The sequence below is a fragment of the Vigna unguiculata genome, chromosome 1 (genome assembly GCF_004118075.2).
Source record: "Vigna unguiculata cultivar IT97K-499-35 chromosome 1, ASM411807v1, whole genome shotgun sequence".
NCBI classification, from domain to species: Eukaryota; Viridiplantae; Streptophyta; class Magnoliopsida; order Fabales; family Fabaceae; genus Vigna; species Vigna unguiculata.
The window spans coordinates 23662395-23681250 of record NC_040279.1 but is presented as its reverse complement, the minus strand read 5'-3'; the positions used below and the strand labels follow the sequence as shown (position 1 = coordinate 23681250).

Here is an 18856-nt window from a genome sequence, read left to right as displayed (position 1 = left end):
TTCCTATCTTAATGCAATTACAATCATCTCAGGGTTCCCTAATCACATTGATTTCAATCACACTTCAGATGTGAAATAATAAGTCACTCAATATATAAACTGAAATTCTTGAAAATCAATCTAGAGATACAAATCACACTTGAAAAACCATATTGCAAAGAAACAACAAGCTTAGGTGTAGAAAAAATCACCAAAGTGTTTGAAAAGAGATCACATAAAATAAATAAAAAAACATTCCATAACATTTAGAGCAATTAAAAAACCCAATATATCACCAAAGTGTCTTCAGTGTGAAATTTTCACAAAAAAGATTGATTGCAGTTTCTTTCAAGGTTTTGTTGGAGAGTTTCATGAAAAAAAACATTGTATAAAATGTTTTTTTAATCAAGTGTAATTATTATTATTATCTTCAAGAAAACAATGAAAATAATTTATATAAAAATGATTTTGTATATTTAATAAATTATATATAAAGATAATCAATTATATTGTTTTTTTTATTGTTTCTAAAAGACAACGTACAATCTAATCAATTAGATGTTAACCTAGTATCTGAACAAGTTTGAACATAGGAGCACATGGCACTATTATTTTGTAATATATCCTATCAAAATGATCCAAGTGTTCAAGTAATAAAACTATATAACAAAAATATTACAAATTTTGTAAGGAGACCTACCTATCATCTTTTAAGAATAAAAATGAATGTTTACTATTTTAAAATTACATGAATTACAATAAAATTTAACCAAAAAATTATAAAGGACATTATTTTCCAAATAGATAACATATAAATTGTTATGAACTATCACAAATATTTAAAAAGCAGTTACATGCATGGTGTTAATGTTAAAATTTCCATATTTATTATTATTTTTACTCTAGAATTATACATAAAGAAGAGAGAGAGGGTAGTGGAAATTGGATGCAAGTGAGTGGGGGAATGAGGAAAAGAATCTATAAAATAGAAGAGTTGCGTATGGTGGGATGCAGAGGAGCAGAGCCAAACCCTCAACCGTCTCTCACTGCTCTGTCACTCACTCATAGCCCGTAGCCGTCCGATGAAAGGGAAACAACGGTTAACTGAATCTGTTGCAGTTGTCCCAGGCGTCGCATCCTCATCATCACCCTGATTCTCTTCCATCTGTTCCTCTTTTTTCCCAATTTCCTTTTTCTAATTTTCTAAAATCATTTTCTCTTTCCTTATTCCCTCAATTTTCTAAGCAAACTAAAATTAAAAGACGAAGGACATCATGGAACTGGCAATGAAGGTGGCAGAGGCGGTCCACGTGCTCAACCACGATACCCAATCCTGCAATCGGGTCGCAGCCAATCAGTGGCTCGTTCAGTTCCAGCAGACCCACGCAGCCTGGGACGTCGCCACGGCCATCCTCACAGCCGATCGCCACCTCCCCTTTGCCTCTAATTTCGAGGTCGAGTTCTTTGCGGCGCAGATTCTCAAACGCAAGGTTCTCTCTCTCAAATCTTCTTCTCTCTTTCTCTGTCTTTCTATCTCTAAAGTCTCCAATTTGTTTTATGTTTATGGATTTCGTAATTAAGGTCTCCGCTTTTACTTAATTAATGTTGTGTTGTGTGTTTATTGTGTATTATGAACTCGAGTGATTCAGTTAGGTAATCGAAGCGATGACAAGTACACAAGTACATGTTATTATGTTATACTAATTTCTTAGTGTGTGTCACAGTTGCAGTGTTATATTGAATCTTGATTTTCTTTAGCTTGAAGTTTAACTGTAGTTTTCTACTTAGTATCAAGTTTTTATTTTTGTGAGTCATTGTGAGCAGTGAATGACAACTTGTTGGCAATAACTTATGTCTGAAGGTTGATTTTGATTTCTTCCAGCTCTGGACTTTTTTTTTTGTTTAAACCTATGAAGAGGCAAGAGAAAAATATAAATCAAAAAATCTTCATGACTGATGCTTTAAGATTAGTTGGTGATGAATGTTACATGGTTCAAATTACAGATTCAAAATGAAGGTTATCTACTGCAATTAGGAGTTAAAGATGCTTTGTTAAATGCTCTTCTTCTTGCTGTCAAAAGATTCAGTACTGGTCCACCTCAGGTGCATTGTTTTTCCTTTCTGTTATTTTTTCTGCATATAATCTTTTCTGGGAGGTGCTGTATAGAAATGCAGCTGTCTTCCTTCGTGTTAAAAATAATTTGATTTCAACTTGTTCTTTGTTATTACCGTGACAGCTTTTGACACAGATCTGTCTTGCACTCTCTGCACTTGTACTTCAAGTTGCTGCATATGGAAACCCAATTGAGCAGCTGTTTTACAGTCTACAGAATCTGCAAAGTCAAGATGATGGCAATATTGCTGTCCTTGAGATGCTCACTGTGCTGCCGGAGGAAGTTGTTGACAACCAGCGTATCGACTCAAAAATTAGTTCATTACACAAAAGCCACTATACCCAAGAGGTTTTGAAACTTTTGCTTTGATACATTCATATATGACATGTTTTTTGGTGTGCGTCCTCTCTCTTTTACTCTGACTTCTGCACTCTTTTATGTCTGTTTTACAGCTTCTCTCCCATACACCTATGGTTCTTGAGTTCTTGCTGCAGCAGTCTGAAATAAATTTTGATGGTTCTGTGCAACAACACGAAAGGAATAGGAAAATTCTACGCTGCTTATTGAGTTGGGTGCGCCATTGTACTGATGACTAATTCGATTTTTGCATTTTTGCTGTGTGTACATACTTTTATGTTGCTCTGCTTTAAGCATGGTTGTATCAACAAGACATCTTTTACTTGGATTCTCTTCTCTTCTGTTTTATTTGAAGTGAATATTCATCTTTCCTGGGCTTCATAAAAAACTTTATGTTGTCCTGAGTTTATTCTAATATGGTCATCATGTGTTCAGGTTAAAGCAGGTTGCTTCTCTGAGATATCTCCTGGAACATTACCGGCACACCCACTTCTAAATTTTGTGTTCAACTCATTGCAGGTATTCCAGTTCTCATGCACTTGATTCTTAAGATGATCATCTATGACTACTCAGATTAATTTGTATGGCATTCTGTGTAGGTTTCATTATCATTTGATCTAGCCATTGAAGTTCTTGTTGAACTTGTGACTAAACACGAGGTAAGGTTACCCAATTTGTTGGAACATCTTTCATTTGTATTCATCCATATGGCTTAAGTGTACATGTCTTTAATTATTTTAAGGATGTCATTATACTACTAGTCTACAAGTATGTTCTTGATTTACTTTCTCATTCTCTGAGAATTTATAATATGTTCTAGACTTAAAGTTTTCTACTAGATTTTAGTGTTCTTAGGTCTAGGTCCTTAAAATTATCAAATGTAAATACACTGGCTATCTTTTAAGTTTAAAGCTATGCTCTCATACTATCTATATTCCAGGATGGATGTGTGATTGGCCTATAATAGTCAAACAGAACACTCAAGCACCTGAATTGTTTCTTGGTTAGGGTTAAGAGGTCCATCATAACAGTTAAATTGATGGTTATTTACAAAGGTTTCTTGTGCTTGGGCAGTTTAGCAAACTGATCTTTAAGGCCAGTTCTATAGTTTTTTGGGTGCTAATTGTATAATGGAAGGTTGGTTATGAAGCTTCTTACAGCAAATTCTTTTAAGACTCTTAGAAAGTGAGGTTGAAGCTTAATTCAACCATAGAAGCTCTATTTATCGAGTTTTGGAAACACTGATTTAAAATAGATATTGTCGCTTTCAATCGATTATTTCAAGTTGCTAATCGATTATTTCAAATTATGGCACATGCTATTAATAAAGCCCTCAAACCTTTTACTCATATTTTAACTTTATGAAAACATTTTTCTTTTGATTGGTTTTAGTATAGGCTGTGCGCTGAATAAAAACCCTTGTGAATATTTAGTGTGAAAGATTCAATCAACACTTAATGAAAGCAAAAAATCTTTAAACAAATCTTCAACATGTTCTTTTTCAATGTGATCTAAACAACTTCACTTGAGACTTGAGCCTTCTCTTCAAGTTCATTAATCTCTCCTTTTTGATGATAACCCAAACTTTATGTTCATGTATTCTCAATGCTTGATTTAGTCTTGAATGTTAATGCTAACATGACTTTCATTGCAGTCCTTACTTCACAGCAGTACAAATACATAACAAGGAACTCCCCTGTGCTATAAGAGCTCCCCCTTACTCTATGTCCCCCTGCATAAAATACAAGGAAAAAAAATACAAAGAGACAAGACTAGGAGTCCAAAAATTTTGACCACAACTCTTAGCAAACATGCATAAATTCTCCCCCTTGAGGCATTATGAAAAGAATATAACAATGATTATACCAAATTGCATGTGCCCAAAAGAAAACGAAGAAAATTTAATCAAATATGAATTGATTGATTAATATTTTTGGTAATCGATTATCCTGGGAATATGATAATCAAATAGTAAAAACCATGATTAAAACAATGATTAATCAAATAGTAAAAAAATTGAGTCCCGGGAATAATCAATTAAAACCACTTATAATTGTTTATCCTGGACCAAAAGTTCATTTCTAGGTAATAAACTGTTGGGAATAATCGATTTTAAGATGATTTTAATGTTATGTGAATGTTTTAATTTAATCAATTAATTTAGTATTGTAATTGGTTAATTGGATTTTAACCAATTAAAACAGAAATAGTAAACATGAAGTACACTTCAAACATTTAAATTTCAAAGTACAAATTACTTCATTTATTTAGTGGAGTCCTACTTTTTTGCCTTTTTCTTTCTTTATTGAGTTGAACATCAAGGAAATCATGAGATATATAAGGGAGGCAGTTGGACTATAGGCCCTTTTATTAGTGGTGTATTTATCTGTTATTTTAGCTTACAACTGAAAACACAGTAAGAGCCAAAGACTTTACTTTGAGCAACCAGTTGGTTTTTCTTTTACATAGCTAATACTTCTGGTTGAGATTGTTTTTCTTTCGTGTTTTTCTGAATCACTCTTCCCAGCCTCTCTTCACCTTTCAGTGTTGCTAGGTGTATATTCAGAATTATGTTCCCACTATGCTTTCTTTATGCCATTGGTGATAAAGACTGCTGACAAAAACAATGATTTTATTTCTACTATTATTATTGCATGAGGCTAGAACTTTTCTGGATTTATGTGTGTAAACTTTTCTATATAAATTTGGCTGAATTTGGACAATTTACTTAGTTAAACTAGATTTATTTTTCTCACCTTATATTGCCATGCATAGTGTTTCTATATGGGGGATGCATTGATTTTGGTTTGGGTTTTCTTCAGGGAGTACCCCAAATTTTGTTATGCAGAGTACAGTATTTGAAGGAAGTACTTCTTTTTCCAGCTCTTACTAGGGGAGACATGAAAGTAATTGGTGGCCTCGCTTGCTTGTTGTCAGAAATTGGGCAGGCTGTAAGTATGAGTTCTCTAGGATTTCCAAAATCCTTGCTGCGGACATTTTTCTATGTGCTTTCTACTTGTCCATTTGAATGGCTTTGTTAACAAACTCATACTAATGATGGCTATCGTTTGTCTAATTTTACATGATTGATAGATAGGAATAAATCAATTACATATGGTTGCTAACTTATTATCACTCATTGAATTTTTCCATTGTTATGTGCTAGCCAAACAATTCATGTGCCAATTTACCTTGACATGTTGTTAAATGTATGCTAGGCCCCATCTCTAATTGTTGAAGCGAGTGCAGAAGCTCTTGCCCTTACAGATGCCCTCTTGAGGTATAATCTCAACAATCTGTTTAAAACTTTTACTTGCTTAAGGCATTTGCTCTTCTTTGGTTTTGAAGAGATCTAGGATTTTAGGGTTTACTACATATGATGTGAACTCTTAATGCAGTGTAGTTAGTGGATCTAAGATGTCCTCTGTTTAAATACAATAATATACAGAATACAAGTGTTTGGTAATTACTGAAACTAAGATTTAAAATTTGGGATCTTGTATTAACATACTTGGAAAGACGCTTTCTTACAATGTTATTGTTTTTGTGTATTTCTAGTCTTCTTGTGTGTATTTTATTATTTGGTTGGTGTTGATATTAACCTGTTTCAATATGCTAACAGCTGCGTGGCTTTTTCAAGTGAAGATTGGGAGATTGCAGACTCAACACTGCAGTTTTGGTAATGCTATTTTACTTAGGCTTTATAAGTTTTTTATTGGAAAAAATACATTAGGTAGGTATCCTTGAGGTTTTCTTATGCATCCTGTCTAGTTTGTGGTAGAACACTCACTGTCCTTGTTTAGGGATTGGGTTACGCCTAATATCTCTTGAGCTCTGTCCATTAACTGGAGTTGCTCACCTCACCATGATCACCATTATACCCTCGGACACCATCTCTTTTCTCCTTCAGTGTGTTTCTCTTAAAGTAAAATTGATCAGAAGAGATAGAAAAGCTTAAGGAGCTTCTTTCTGAATAGTTGAGAACTTTCACCAGATATTGTGTTGTACATACAAGTATCAAAATGATCATGTTCCACTTGGTAGGTGCTGTTAGAAGTGGTTTTGATTGTTTACCCTGCAAAATTTGTAAATAGAAGTGCGGTCCTGTGCTTTAGTGGTTGCAAAATCGAAGAAGCTATAAATGAGGATGAAGCAGAAGACAAGCTTGAAGGAATTTAAGCCATGGTTTGGTTAATAATGGGTCTAATATTTTCCAAGACACTACCATATTCTGGATGATGGTGTGATGCATGTGGTTTATAGTTTGTCCAAATTTTCTTAGTCTAAAATGAACATCTGTTCTTCAATTGCTACTTAGTATTTTTTAGAGATATCACTACCATGTGTCTACCTTTGTTGCCTTGAATCCATTGGCTGTTATTATCCATGCTTGAACAGTAAATTTTTTTTTATGTAGGACACCCACTTTCCTAAATCATAGGTGATCCCTTGTGATTCAGGCTATGGCCAGCACTATCTTTTTTTCTTTATTTTCTCAAATACCAGTTTGAAACGAATCATATTCTAATGAATTTATACAAATCCAACACTAGTTTAATGAATCATATCGACATGAGTCATATTTTGATAAAATTAACCGTGAGAGCTGTTCATTTCCCCTTAGTTTGTACCATCCTGCCCTCTTTCTTTGAAGTTTCAGTTTGGCTGCTGGTGAATGACTTGACTTAGCTTGACATAAAGGAGAATAAGTGAATGAGGAACACAAAAAAGAGATAAGAAAAGATTGGCTTACATTTTCGAGGTTGAGACATGGGGAAGGGTTGTTGTGTTTTTAATTTGAGGACATGTTTCAGATTTGGTTTTCTGTTCCAACAGATATTGAATGCTGCATTCTATGGAGGTAGGTTTGAGTCTTGTAAATTCGGGTTTGAGTGTGCTATATAAGAAGACCTTATGGATATCAAGTGCAATTTTCTCTCTCTTTTGTTTTTTTTTTAGTTTAACAATATTGTAGATTTCATGTGTGTGATATTCTATCTTGCTCTATCTTTGTGCTCCCTTTTTTCCGATCCTTGTGCTATAGTTTTTTTTTAGACATTTATCCTCCTAAGCATGTGAAATATTTGGTTGTTTATGTTGCTAATTGATTACCAAGATATGATATAACATTTTATTTTCTTTCGGAATATTCATGTAAAAATATCTTTTATATTCAAGATATAACATATCATATATGTGGTAGCATGAATTAGGAGAGATCTCATTAATTAATTGTTGTAAATAGCATACTATTAGGATAAAAAATATTTTCAATATCTCCAAAGTAATTAGGAAAAAGTATCCATAGAATCTTCCTATTTATTTCAACATATTTTTGTTTCCTTTTTCTAAAGGTTTTGGTTATTACAAATAGAAATGATGATAGTAGATTTGATGTGTGATTGATGTCAATAAAATAATTCTTTACTTTCTTACATAGTTCAAGTTGGCATCAGAGTCGATGATTTGTCAAGGTGACCAACTTAGAGGAGTAAAATATAAGAGTGGTTACTCAAGTCTTGACGTATGTTTCAAGCAAGTCGGATTGTCTGAAAGTGTTTCTATAACATTTTTGTTAGTATACTTTCATTAAGCATAATGAGATTTTTGCAATGTTTAGGATTTATGAGACTGTTCTTACTGATTATTTATGCTAAAAACTATGCGGTATTATGTTATGTGCTGATATGCAGAGACTAGAAGCTTTTCTCAGCTTCTCAACTTCAATTTTTTATTCTGTCTTTGCTGTTGTTTAGTAACACACTTATCATGAGGACAACATATCTTGTCACAGGTCTACTCTTGCAAGCTATATACTTGGCATTGAAGACGGTGCAAAAAGTAGAAAACATATGGAAGACATTTTTTCTCCTGTCTTCTCAACATTAGTTGATTCACTGTTATTGCGTTCTCAGGTTTATTCCTGGCTATTTGCATGTTTTCAATACGGGCATGGATTGATTCTACGTTGCTCTCTTTTCTGTTCTTGCTTTTGGGCTTGCAGGGTAGGGATGGGTTCTATTTGCATTTTCTAGCATGGGATTTTCCACTTTAAAAGTTATCTTTAAACTGTCTCTGTTTTTTAATTAGAAGAGTGAAGGAAATTTGCCTAACCATTGGTTGTGTTCTAATCTAAAGTCTATGTTTATGAATGTTGGATCTATTGTTTGTCCCATTTAAAAGATGAACGTACCACTTGTGGAAACAAATCTTTACTATAGTATTCCCCTTGCTTGTGAGCATAATCTATTCAAGTGTGTAAATTAACTGTTGGTCTCTTCGTTAATTATCCTTTGTCTGCTTCCCTGTATTGAGTAAAATTGCCTTTTCTTCTCCTCTGGGTGCTTAACAGGTGGATGATTGTACATACAATGATGACGGAAGAGTAGTTGATTTGCCTGATGGTCTTATCCATTTCAGGATGAACCTAGTAGAACTTTTGGTGGATATATGTCACCTGTTAGGATCTGCTACGTTTATGCAAAAGGTGCTTTGGAAAGTATGATTTCTTTTCTTTCTTTATGGAATTGGTTATGACGGCGTGGTTTTATGTCATAGGCTTTTTGTTGGTATCAATTTTCTAAATATATGATAACAATGATAATCACTAATTTTAAATTCTTATGATCATATTAGATGGTTGTGAATGGATACTACTTATAGTGAAAGATACAAATCATATAAAATAAGATTTCATTCAAACTTTTGGTGTTTTTAAATTTGAAATTTTATATCATCAATGGACACTACTATTACTGACAGATAAAAATGAAGATTTCATTCTAAAGATTTTCTTTGCTGTTCTGAATTGTGTGTGTTTGATCACACTTGTTAACCCTTTATTTATAGTTATTTAAAATATAATATAGACAAAGTTAGTAATGACTAATATTGGAGAATATCCCTAATTATCTGCTGTACAAATTTCCCTAATTGCTAAGATCCAATCATGTCTTTTAGTCTCCCCTCTAGTTGGAGTGCATATGTAATATGAGTCAAGCTTGATACAAATGTGTTTGATTTGTGTTGTCTTTAGAATGTGTCTACATTAGTAGTGAAGGGCATAGGAGTAGAATACTCTACAATTAGACGATCATGCTTTCAGGGGATATGCTACATGTTCAGGCTCTCCAACTTGATATTCATTAAGTCGGTGAGTCATCATAGAAACAATGGCATTATGGGATATGTCTACATGTTCATGTTCTCCAACTTGATGTTCATCAAGTCAGTGAGTACATCATAGAAACAATGACATTATCTGAATAAATTTTCATGACCTTTGTCCATACATCATAGCAATTAAGACAAGCCTAGTACTTTGCTTAAAGATTGGGGCCAAGAGAGAACTAGAAGATGCTATTTATGGAAACGTCAATTTGCTTCCAGTGAGGTTGCTTTGCATTGGGAGTAACAGACGTTGAAGTTGTAAAATGATGAGCCATGCTTTAGCCTTGAAACCATAACTTGTCCATAGTGGCCAAGTGTTGTTATTTGCTGTCTATCCGAGTTTTTCGCATGGGATCATTGGTATGTTTGGTGAAGGTCACAAGGGATGGAGCAGAAGCCATGGAGTCAAAGTGTCAAACAAAGCCTAAAAGTGGTTTCTTGTAAAAGGGGAAGCATGGCGAGCAGGTTGGCAAAGGGTGGGTCGTTGAAAAACTTCACTTGGTAATTTCAGGATGGCACGTGAGGCGAACATTTCAAAGATTGGCCGTGTGCACTAGAGTTTGCTGCAGTTCTTGTGCAGTGATGGTCGGTGGGAGATTGACTTCAATGGCTTTTGCTCCTCACAAATGAGGGCTTGATGGTGAATGTAGGATTGCAGCAGCTTTGCGAATGGTACACATAGCCAGTCAACATGAACAACACTTGTGAACAGTAACACATTAACAGTCTGCATGAACATTGCACTGTGGGAAAAGGAAATCCTTGCTCTATGATACCATAAAGAATTCTTTTGTTGAGTTGGGTGTGTTCCATAACATATGTAAATCCTTTATTTATAATCATTCGTAGTATAATATGGGGAAACCTAATAATGACTATTAATATAGAATATCCCTGCCGTACATGTTTCCCTAGTTACTAAGATCAAATCATATCTTTTACACTTTCAAACTTTTGGTGTATTTGAAATAGAACTTTATATAGGCTTGCTTAGTATGGAAGGCTGATTAAAAAAGGTGTTGATATATATCCTGAACTTTCCAAGAAGAATATATTTAGATGATTTTTTTGCTAAAAGAACACTATAGCAGGAAAGCAAAGACAAAGGGGAATGTTTCCTTAAATTAAACAAACACAAGAAACAAAGCAAGGCTGAAGTACCGGTAAATTAAAAATAGACTTGGATTTGGATAAGAGGAAAAATAAATATTAATTTTTGATCATTAAAATGTACAACACAGATTATTATTATAGGGCATTGATCATAAAGCTATTCCAGAATTATAGAAGATCAAATTATACCTGATGACTACAAACAAGGAAGCCATAGCCAATCAATCCTAAATGAAGGAATAAATCTAATTAAATATAAAGAAAAGGAAAAAATCACTTGCTTCATATTTTTCTCATGTTACAGAACTTCCTCTCAAGCCAGGTGATAGATTTCTATCATTCCTGACTTGCTAATTCATGGATATTCCTTCTTTCATTGCTTCTACTTTCCACCTTCAATTTGGGTATTTACCTAATGTTAAAGCAAAACCAGGCTCCTATCTTCTTACTCATCTGTAGTTTAATCTTTATGCTTCCATGTTAGTAGTTATTGGAAATCCCACATTGACTAGAGATATGGTCAAATTATAATAAGTAGGTGCAAACCCACCTCACCAAGTTAATTTTATAGGGTTAAGTTAGGCCAAAGTATATTTTTTGAGTAGTGTTAAACTTTAATCATTGCTTGTGTAATTTGGTGGAAAACAATTTCCAAATTACTAGACAGTTGTTCATCTAAGTTTTCAAATAGAAGATAGTTTGTTACCTAGTTTAAGGCTATATTCTCAGACAACTATTGATCATGGCTATTATCACCAGTGCATCATGTCAATTTATTTAGTCATCAAACTCTCAATTCTCAATTTGAATGTCTTTGTATTTACAGCTCTTTATTGGTGGGTGGGCATCTCAGAATCTATCAATCCCTTGGAAGGAAGTGGAAAGCAAACTATTTGCTCTTAATGCTGTGAGTAGCACTTGCTGCATTTACCTGGGTTTCTTTATTTACCAGTTAACTATATCATTCAGACTAGTGATTTGGCATGAAATAATGTGATAGGTGATAAAGTCTGGGTCTCATTGTTGACACTTTTCTTTACTGGAAAATAACGCTGTTTGTGGTCATATGTTTTTCTATACTCCAGGTTGCTGATGTAATCATACAGGATGGCCAAAGTTATGATTTCTCTGTAGTTATGCAGTTGGTGACCATGTTGTCCATTAAACCTTCTGATGGCTTGAAGGGTTTCATTTGCATTGTAGGTTATATATGAACTCCACCATTTTCTCTATTTGCATCATTTATTTTTAAGCGGTATTCCCCTCTTTTCATGTTTGTTCAAAGGTGTCCTTCTATTTTTAGGTATACAGATCTCTGGCAGATGTTGTTGGCTCATATTCCAAGTGGATATCTGCTTTTAAGGAAAATTTTAGATCCTTGCTGTGAGTAAACCACAAAACTTCATTTTTCCATGGTATTCATGATTAATGGGTTAAGTTTTTTGTTTAGTCAAACTTGATAACTAATTGCTGATCGAAAATTTTCAGTATTCAGTATTCAGTACTCACATATTCATGTTCTACAAACCTTTCTACTTTCAGATTATTTCTTGCTATTGGGATTTCAGAACCTCTATCTTCAAATGCTTGTGCATCTGCCTTGCGAAAAGTTTGTGAAGATGCTTCTGTAGTAATTTATGAGCCTTCAAATTTGGAAATTTTAATGTGGATAGGGGAGGTATGTTACTCAGTCCTTGCAGAGGAGTAAATATCTGGATGGTGATACCATGTTTTAAGTTTAATGACGCATAGTTCCCATGAGTTTCTGTCAATATCTTTTTTGTCTCTACAAGTTTTACACTTGTGTTACCATCTATCCATAATGTATGTGGCTAAAGATGATCAGCATCTTGTACATTAAAGTTAATGGATTTAATTTTATACTATTTCTCGAACTTTCAAGATCAGTGCATAGAATCCTTTTCGTACTTGCTGAATTATGGATTCAACTATCAACATTCAAGTTATCTTGTTGCTGTAGGGTTTAGAAAAGTTGAATTTGTCTTTGGAAGATGAGGAAGAAGTTATGCATGCAATAAGTCTGGTTCTTGGTTCTGTGTCGAATGGAGAACTAAAGAACAACTTATTGGCTAGATTGCTTTCATCTAGCTATGAAGCTATTGGGAAACTTGTGAGCCCTCTTTTTCCCATCTTGTCTGTATTATTGATTTTGACTGTGTGATACCTTCTTTGAACAGAGCTGTTGATGATTGTTTTCTTAAAAAACATAATTATACAGAAATAATATTACAATTTTTGTTCCACCCCTACTTTTGCTTTTCAAGACGACCATGACTTTCTTGCTTCTCTTACGACAACAGATTATATGTTTCTTTTTTCGCAGAAAACCAATTTTACTTCGGCCATTAAGTTGAAAAAATTAAGTTTGATAAAACAGAAAAAATCAAAAAGTAGATTTTTGTTGATATCAAAGTATTGGAGAGAAAATGTATGTGCATTATAGATGGAATAGTACAAGTGATTAAACTAAACAAGTCAGTTACAGCTAGCTGATAACACCCTACTATAGTTACTTGAAGAGTTTTATTTGATACCTATAAACTTGCGTACCAAAGCCAAACAGGAGCATTGTGATACTTTCTGCAGTTGAACATTTAAATTGTCCATATAATATGTAAATGCAAATAAAGCTAGCATGTTAGGTAGTTAGTTAACTTTTGTTAATTGTTAGCTGTCTATAAACAAGTATCATAGGGAGCAGAATGAAAACTGAACGCAAGATTGAAATGGTAAGCAAGTACTGTGCAGTTTCTGACCTCCTGTTTGTCTCTATTCTGTTCTTACCCTGTTTTTGCCCCATCCTTCTGTTTCTTTCTCTTTCCCTACTAACTTTTTTGTCACCATAGTATGTGTTGCACAAGTTGAAGAAATTGTAGCTATTACAGCTCAGGCAAAGAAATTATTTATGCTCTGTTGTTTCCATTATAAAATTTCTTGATGTATTTGTTTGGGAGGTTTTTCTGTGTAATGTGATCTCTGAATTGGTGGATCTCATTCTGCATTTTCAGGTTGATCCCGAAATCAGCCTGTCTCTTAAACAGAGCCCTGCTTCTTATACACAAGTTTTAAATGCTGCCGCCAGAGGGTTGCACAGGTATGCCGTTGAATAGTGTGTCTGGAATTGTTAAAGCCTTGAACCAGTTAAATTAATTTTACTAGATGACAGGTTGTTGTCAGGTTTTCTTAATACTGTTCTTGGAATAAAAGTATTTGGACTTGTAAACTAGTGTCTGGTGTAGAATTTGTGTCAAATCTTGTTCTCAATCAGACTTTATTCTTTTTAAATTTGTTTTTCAGTCTTTATGGATATCACTCCCTAGCCCCCTGTATTTTTTTTATTGTTTGATTTACATGTTTAACTGTGTCCCTCAGTCTCTGGTTGTCCCTCAATAGAAACGCTTCCAATTCTGTGTTGCTTCCAAATTCCAAACTTTTAGCAAAAAGCAGAAGAAACATTATTTTCATTGACATCTTTTGTCTAGGGACTATCAATTTCTCAATGTTACAAGTCTTGCTTTTGCTTCACATTTTGCATACTGAAGACAATTTTGCTTGCAAGATTGAGTTTCTTTAATATTTTTTTCCATAACTTGTTATACCTGTTCATTTGTCACTAGTACTGGGTTTTTTCGCATTTGAATCTAAAAATGTTGTTTGTTCCTTCTCTCATATATAATCCTTAAATTCAGAATTGGAACTGTATTCAGTCATCTTTCCATATCCGTGGCTACTGAACCTGCTGCAGATGACTCAATACTTTCACTGCTAAGGGTTTTCTGGCCAATCTTGGAGAAAATTTTTGGCTCTGAGCATATGGAGAATGGCAATTTATCTGTAGCAGCTTGCCGAGCTCTTTCACTAGCTGTCCAATCTTCAGGTTTACTTACCTCGACAGATATTTTGACAGTTCATGAGTTCCTCTTTGATAAATATATTTATTCTTTTAAATGTTGTGCAGGTCAACATTTTGTGACATTACTGCCAAAGGTGATGGACTGGCTTTCAACAAATTTTGTTTTGTTCCAAAGTCATGAATGTTATATAAGAACTGGTACGGATTTTTTATGATATCTCTTTTTTCTTTAATAACCTGTCATGCATGGACCAATATACTTTGTCATTTTCTACTGGTTGAAGCTTTTGTTAAATCTTTGATGACTTTGCCAGAGGTACTGGTTATGAATAATTTGGGAAAATAATTATTTTTTTTTAGCTGGTATTTTACATTAAAGGCTTTATCTAGGTGATTCTCAATTAAGAAAGCATGATTGAATATTGTACTCCTGTAACAATCTTATTTTTTTTTTTTTTCTGTTTCGATAGTCTGATAATGTTGTTGGGCACCTTCTGGCACCTTTACTAATTTGCTTATGCAAACAATATTTTCAGCTTCCATTGTCATTGAAGAATTTGGTCACCTAGAGGAGTATGGACCTTTATTTGTTACTTTGTTTGAAAGATTTACTCATGCAGCTTCTGTAATGGCCCTAACTTCCTCCTACATATGTGACCAAGAACCTGACTTAGTGGAGGCCTACACCAATTTTGCATCAACATTTATCCGATCCTGTAACAAGGTTATCTTCATTCTGTTTGCCTTTTTTTTTTTTTTTTTTTGGAAATAGGGATCCAGAGTCTTCAGGTGAGGTTGAAGAAACTGCTTTGAATTGTTTTACTAATATTTTGGTTAGATTTAATTGCTTTTGTAAAATTGAACTCCGTGTCCTTACCTGATAGAGGATGTATCACAGGATGCCCTATCAGCTTGTGCTTCTCTTCTTGAAGTTTCTATCCAAAAGGCAGCTATATGTTGCACAGCCATGCACCGTGGTGCAGCGCTTGCTGCAATGTCATATTTATCTTGTAAGAAAAGTTTATATTGCTTTTTTGTTGTCATCTTGTTCGTTTTAAATGTAAAACCCTTTTTTTTTTGTGCAGAGGAAATGATACTAAAATCTAATTATAAGAATACAAGAAACTGAAAAATATCATGAACCATGTATAAAAACCCTGTAGTCAGACCAACTTTAGGAATAAATTACATTTTAGTAAATTCTAGAACAGTGATGTTTATATTTATTTGACTATATATATATATATATATATATATACACACACACGTAAATTTAATTTTTTAATGATTTTTTGTTTCATGAAGGTTGGTGTACTGTGGACTAGATTTATTTGTCCATATATTGTTTAGTGTAAGATGATGTCTCATTTTTTTATACTCAGTACTTTGTTGACTATCATTTTCCTTACACTTCAGGTTTTTTAGATGTGGGCCTTGTCTCTTTGTTAGAATGTATGAATTGTATTACTGAGGGATCATTCAACATCACAGCCATTCACGTCATATCTCACAGTGGTGAGGGGCTTGTATCTAATGTGGTGTATGCTTTACTTGGTGTGTCTGCAATGTCTCGGGTAATTTTTTGGACTATCCTTGTACGTGAATTTCTATTATATTCTCAGAGGAAATATGGTAAACTGTGGAGAAATTGATGCTGGTTTGGTTACTTTATTATCCTTAAGTAGTCATTCTCTTGCTGGAATCTTCCCTTTCATCTCATCATTTTGCAAAAAAATGAATCTTTGTTGCCTGCCAGGATTATTTTAGTTGTTTTAGTCAGGTTTTTTATTCTGCAGGTTCATCCCTTACTTGAAAATTGAAAATATAACTGACTTTTCCTTAGCAGTATTGGTGTCTTCGGATGTTCATAAATAATCTAAAAGTATCTGGAATTTTTCTTATATTAGTTTCTCCTTTTCCCTCTCCCTAACTTCATTTGTTTGTTTCATCTTCTTTTAGCCTAATGCATGAAGACTTTTAGCTTTGATTGATGCATGACTAAAATAATTACTTTTTACATGATAGGTTCATAAGTGTGCAACAATTTTGCAACAACTAGCAGCTATTTGCACACTATCTGAAAGAACAACATGGAAGGCTATACTTTGCTGGCAAACACTTCATGGCTGGCTGCAGTACGCGGTCTCTCTCTCCCATTCCTTTTTTGTTGATTTGTTTGTTTTTCCTTATATAAAGAAACCATCTGTTTAAGGTTTGATTTTCTTTTTAACTATGGCTGTGAAACCCTCACGTGGCATATGGTCAAGATAGCTGGGTGCATCAGGTTGTAGCCAGTTGATTGGACTGCAAACAGTGAGGCATATATAGATCATTTCGTCCAAACTCTAGTTCATCAAACAAGCAATAGAGCCTAGTAACCTTCAATTACGAGTTTAAGCAAATTCTGCTTTTTAAATGTATAATCTAGAAGTTAAGGATGAAGTTTGAATTTGGAAGAATGGGTGAATGTTCAAGCTCATTTAGTTAACATGTTGAACTCTTGAACAATCTGGAGAAGTATGTGGTTAAGTGTTGTTTTGGAATTATAGGTTTAAGTAATTGAAGGTGGGATTAATTAGATTAGTATATTGTACCAGTTATTATTGCTTAAGTGGTTCATTGTGGTATAAACCTGTTACTGTCTATTTTACTTTTGTAGTTTTATCAGTTTGTGACTATCATTTCTTTTGGAACAATTTCTGCCATCGTTCTAAGCTTGATTGACAATTTATGATTTCAGGTTCAGGCTCTTCCTGCTGAATACCTAAACCATGGAGAAGCAGAGGCCATAGTGCCACTTTGGTCAAAGGCACTTGCTGATGCAGCCTCTGATTATCTCGAGAGCAAGAACTCTGATGGATTAAAGAGCGATTTCGGACATATGCAAGGGAAGGGTGGCAGAGTTCTAAAGCGGCTGGTTCGGGAATTTGCTGATGCTCACCGAAATATTCCAAATTTAACTTGAGCACTGGATGAACATTTTTGTTTCGCATTTATCTGATGCTTTTCAGCATGCAGGTTCAAGAGTTGATGAGGCACCTTTGGTCTTTCTGAAATGGTAAGGGTACCTGTATTATTTGTTGTAAATTGATGAGATATGTATAGATGCGCGTATGGTCAACTGTGGTGCCCTACCATCTAAAGTGCCTTACCATTTTCCATTACTATTGATCTGTATTTTTTCCACTGTACAGTATATGCCCACAATTTTGGCCCTTAAGAATCAGGTTAGGATAGATGCCCCTTTTTTTCAAATTGTACAGGATATCCATTAAGGATCATCCGTATATGGAATTGCAGATTTTTTAAGGAAAGAAAATTAATGACATTTATATTCTACAGTCATTTACATTGAACTATGAGGAAAACACTTCTTCATAGATATACATTTATTTATGGTGTTTTCTATGTTTCCGATTCATTTTTCCACTAATAATATTGCTGATAATTCATATATAAATATAACAGAATTGATTCTTATTCAAGCTATATTCAAATTCTTTTTAATATCATTAGTTAACTAATTAATAACGATTAAATTCTTTTTAATTAAGAATTATAAAAATGAAACAAGTCAGTCTAATTATACAACCTTACAAGTTTTTATAGGTCTGATTGTCACTTTTTAAAGCATGATTAATTGCTTAATTTACTTTTTGCGGCAAATATTGCATGCCAGGAAATATGGAACAATATTATAAGATAAATAAGTAACCATTTGACAAGAGACTAGTGATAACTTTTTCATTATATACAACCTTAGCCCTTCTTTATTTTCTCCCTGTCTATCTATCTATGAGAACAGTGGCGGACCTTTATTGGAGCAGGGGTGGGCCATGGCCCCCTTAATTTTTTAATTTTGTTTATATTATATATATATATATATATATATAAATTATTTTTAAATTTTTTTAAATTTTCAAATTATATGTAATATATAGTGAAATAGAAGTTTAATTTAGTATTTTTATTTATTTTAATATAACATTTAATATTAATAAATAATAAAATATAAAATCAAATATAATATAAAATAAAAATATTTATTAACATATTTTTTATTTTTTCATTGTATTTTTAAGTTTTTCACAATTTATTATGATCTTTTGTTTTTATTTTGAAAAAAAAAAACAGTTAAATACAAATTTGTTATTTTTGCTCTCATTTCTCATTTATTTATTTTTTTCATTTGTGAAAAAAAAAAGTAAATTTTTGATATCATCACTTGATAATGAAATATTTGTTTAAT

At 33.4% G+C, this 18856-nt stretch overlaps 1 protein-coding gene across 2 annotated transcripts; it reads left to right on the top strand.

Annotated features, from left to right (window-relative positions):
* The first annotated feature begins 932 nt into the window (after window positions 1-932).
* LOC114185182 (transportin MOS14) lies at window positions 933-17952 on the top strand. Of its 2 annotated transcripts, none has more exons than XM_028072768.1 (24): window positions 933-1469; window positions 1984-2082; window positions 2217-2441; window positions 2546-2665; window positions 2886-2969; window positions 3050-3109; window positions 5273-5401; window positions 5669-5730; window positions 6073-6129; window positions 8245-8365; window positions 8803-8937; window positions 11560-11640; window positions 11819-11932; window positions 12037-12116; window positions 12276-12411; window positions 12715-12864; window positions 13763-13848; window positions 14444-14631; window positions 14713-14805; window positions 15144-15331; window positions 15506-15617; window positions 16024-16181; window positions 16633-16749; window positions 17348-17952. In XM_028072768.1, exons 1-24 carry the CDS (start codon window positions 1254-1256, stop codon window positions 17570-17572), a joined length of 3036 nt encoding a protein of 1011 aa, XP_027928569.1. In that variant the 5' UTR covers window positions 933-1253; the 3' UTR covers window positions 17573-17952. The 2 variants fall into 2 exon arrangements, with proteins under 2 accessions (XP_027928569.1, XP_027928562.1); XM_028072761.1 differs by having other exon boundaries at window positions 8803-8949.
* Window positions 17953-18856: the final 904 nt, after the last annotated feature.

Coding starts and splice junctions, on each gene's coding strand:
- LOC114185182 (XM_028072761.1), top strand. CDS start 1,254: ATGGAACTGGCAATGAAGGTGGCAGAGGCGGTCCACGTGCTCAACCAC. Junction 13,849..14,443: donor GCCGCCAGAGGGTTGCACAG/GTATGCCGTTGA, acceptor CCTTAAATTCAG/AATTGGAACTGTATTCAGTC. Junction 16,750..17,347: donor ATGGCTGGCTGCAGTACGCG/GTCTCTCTCTCC, acceptor TTATGATTTCAG/GTTCAGGCTCTTCCTGCTGA.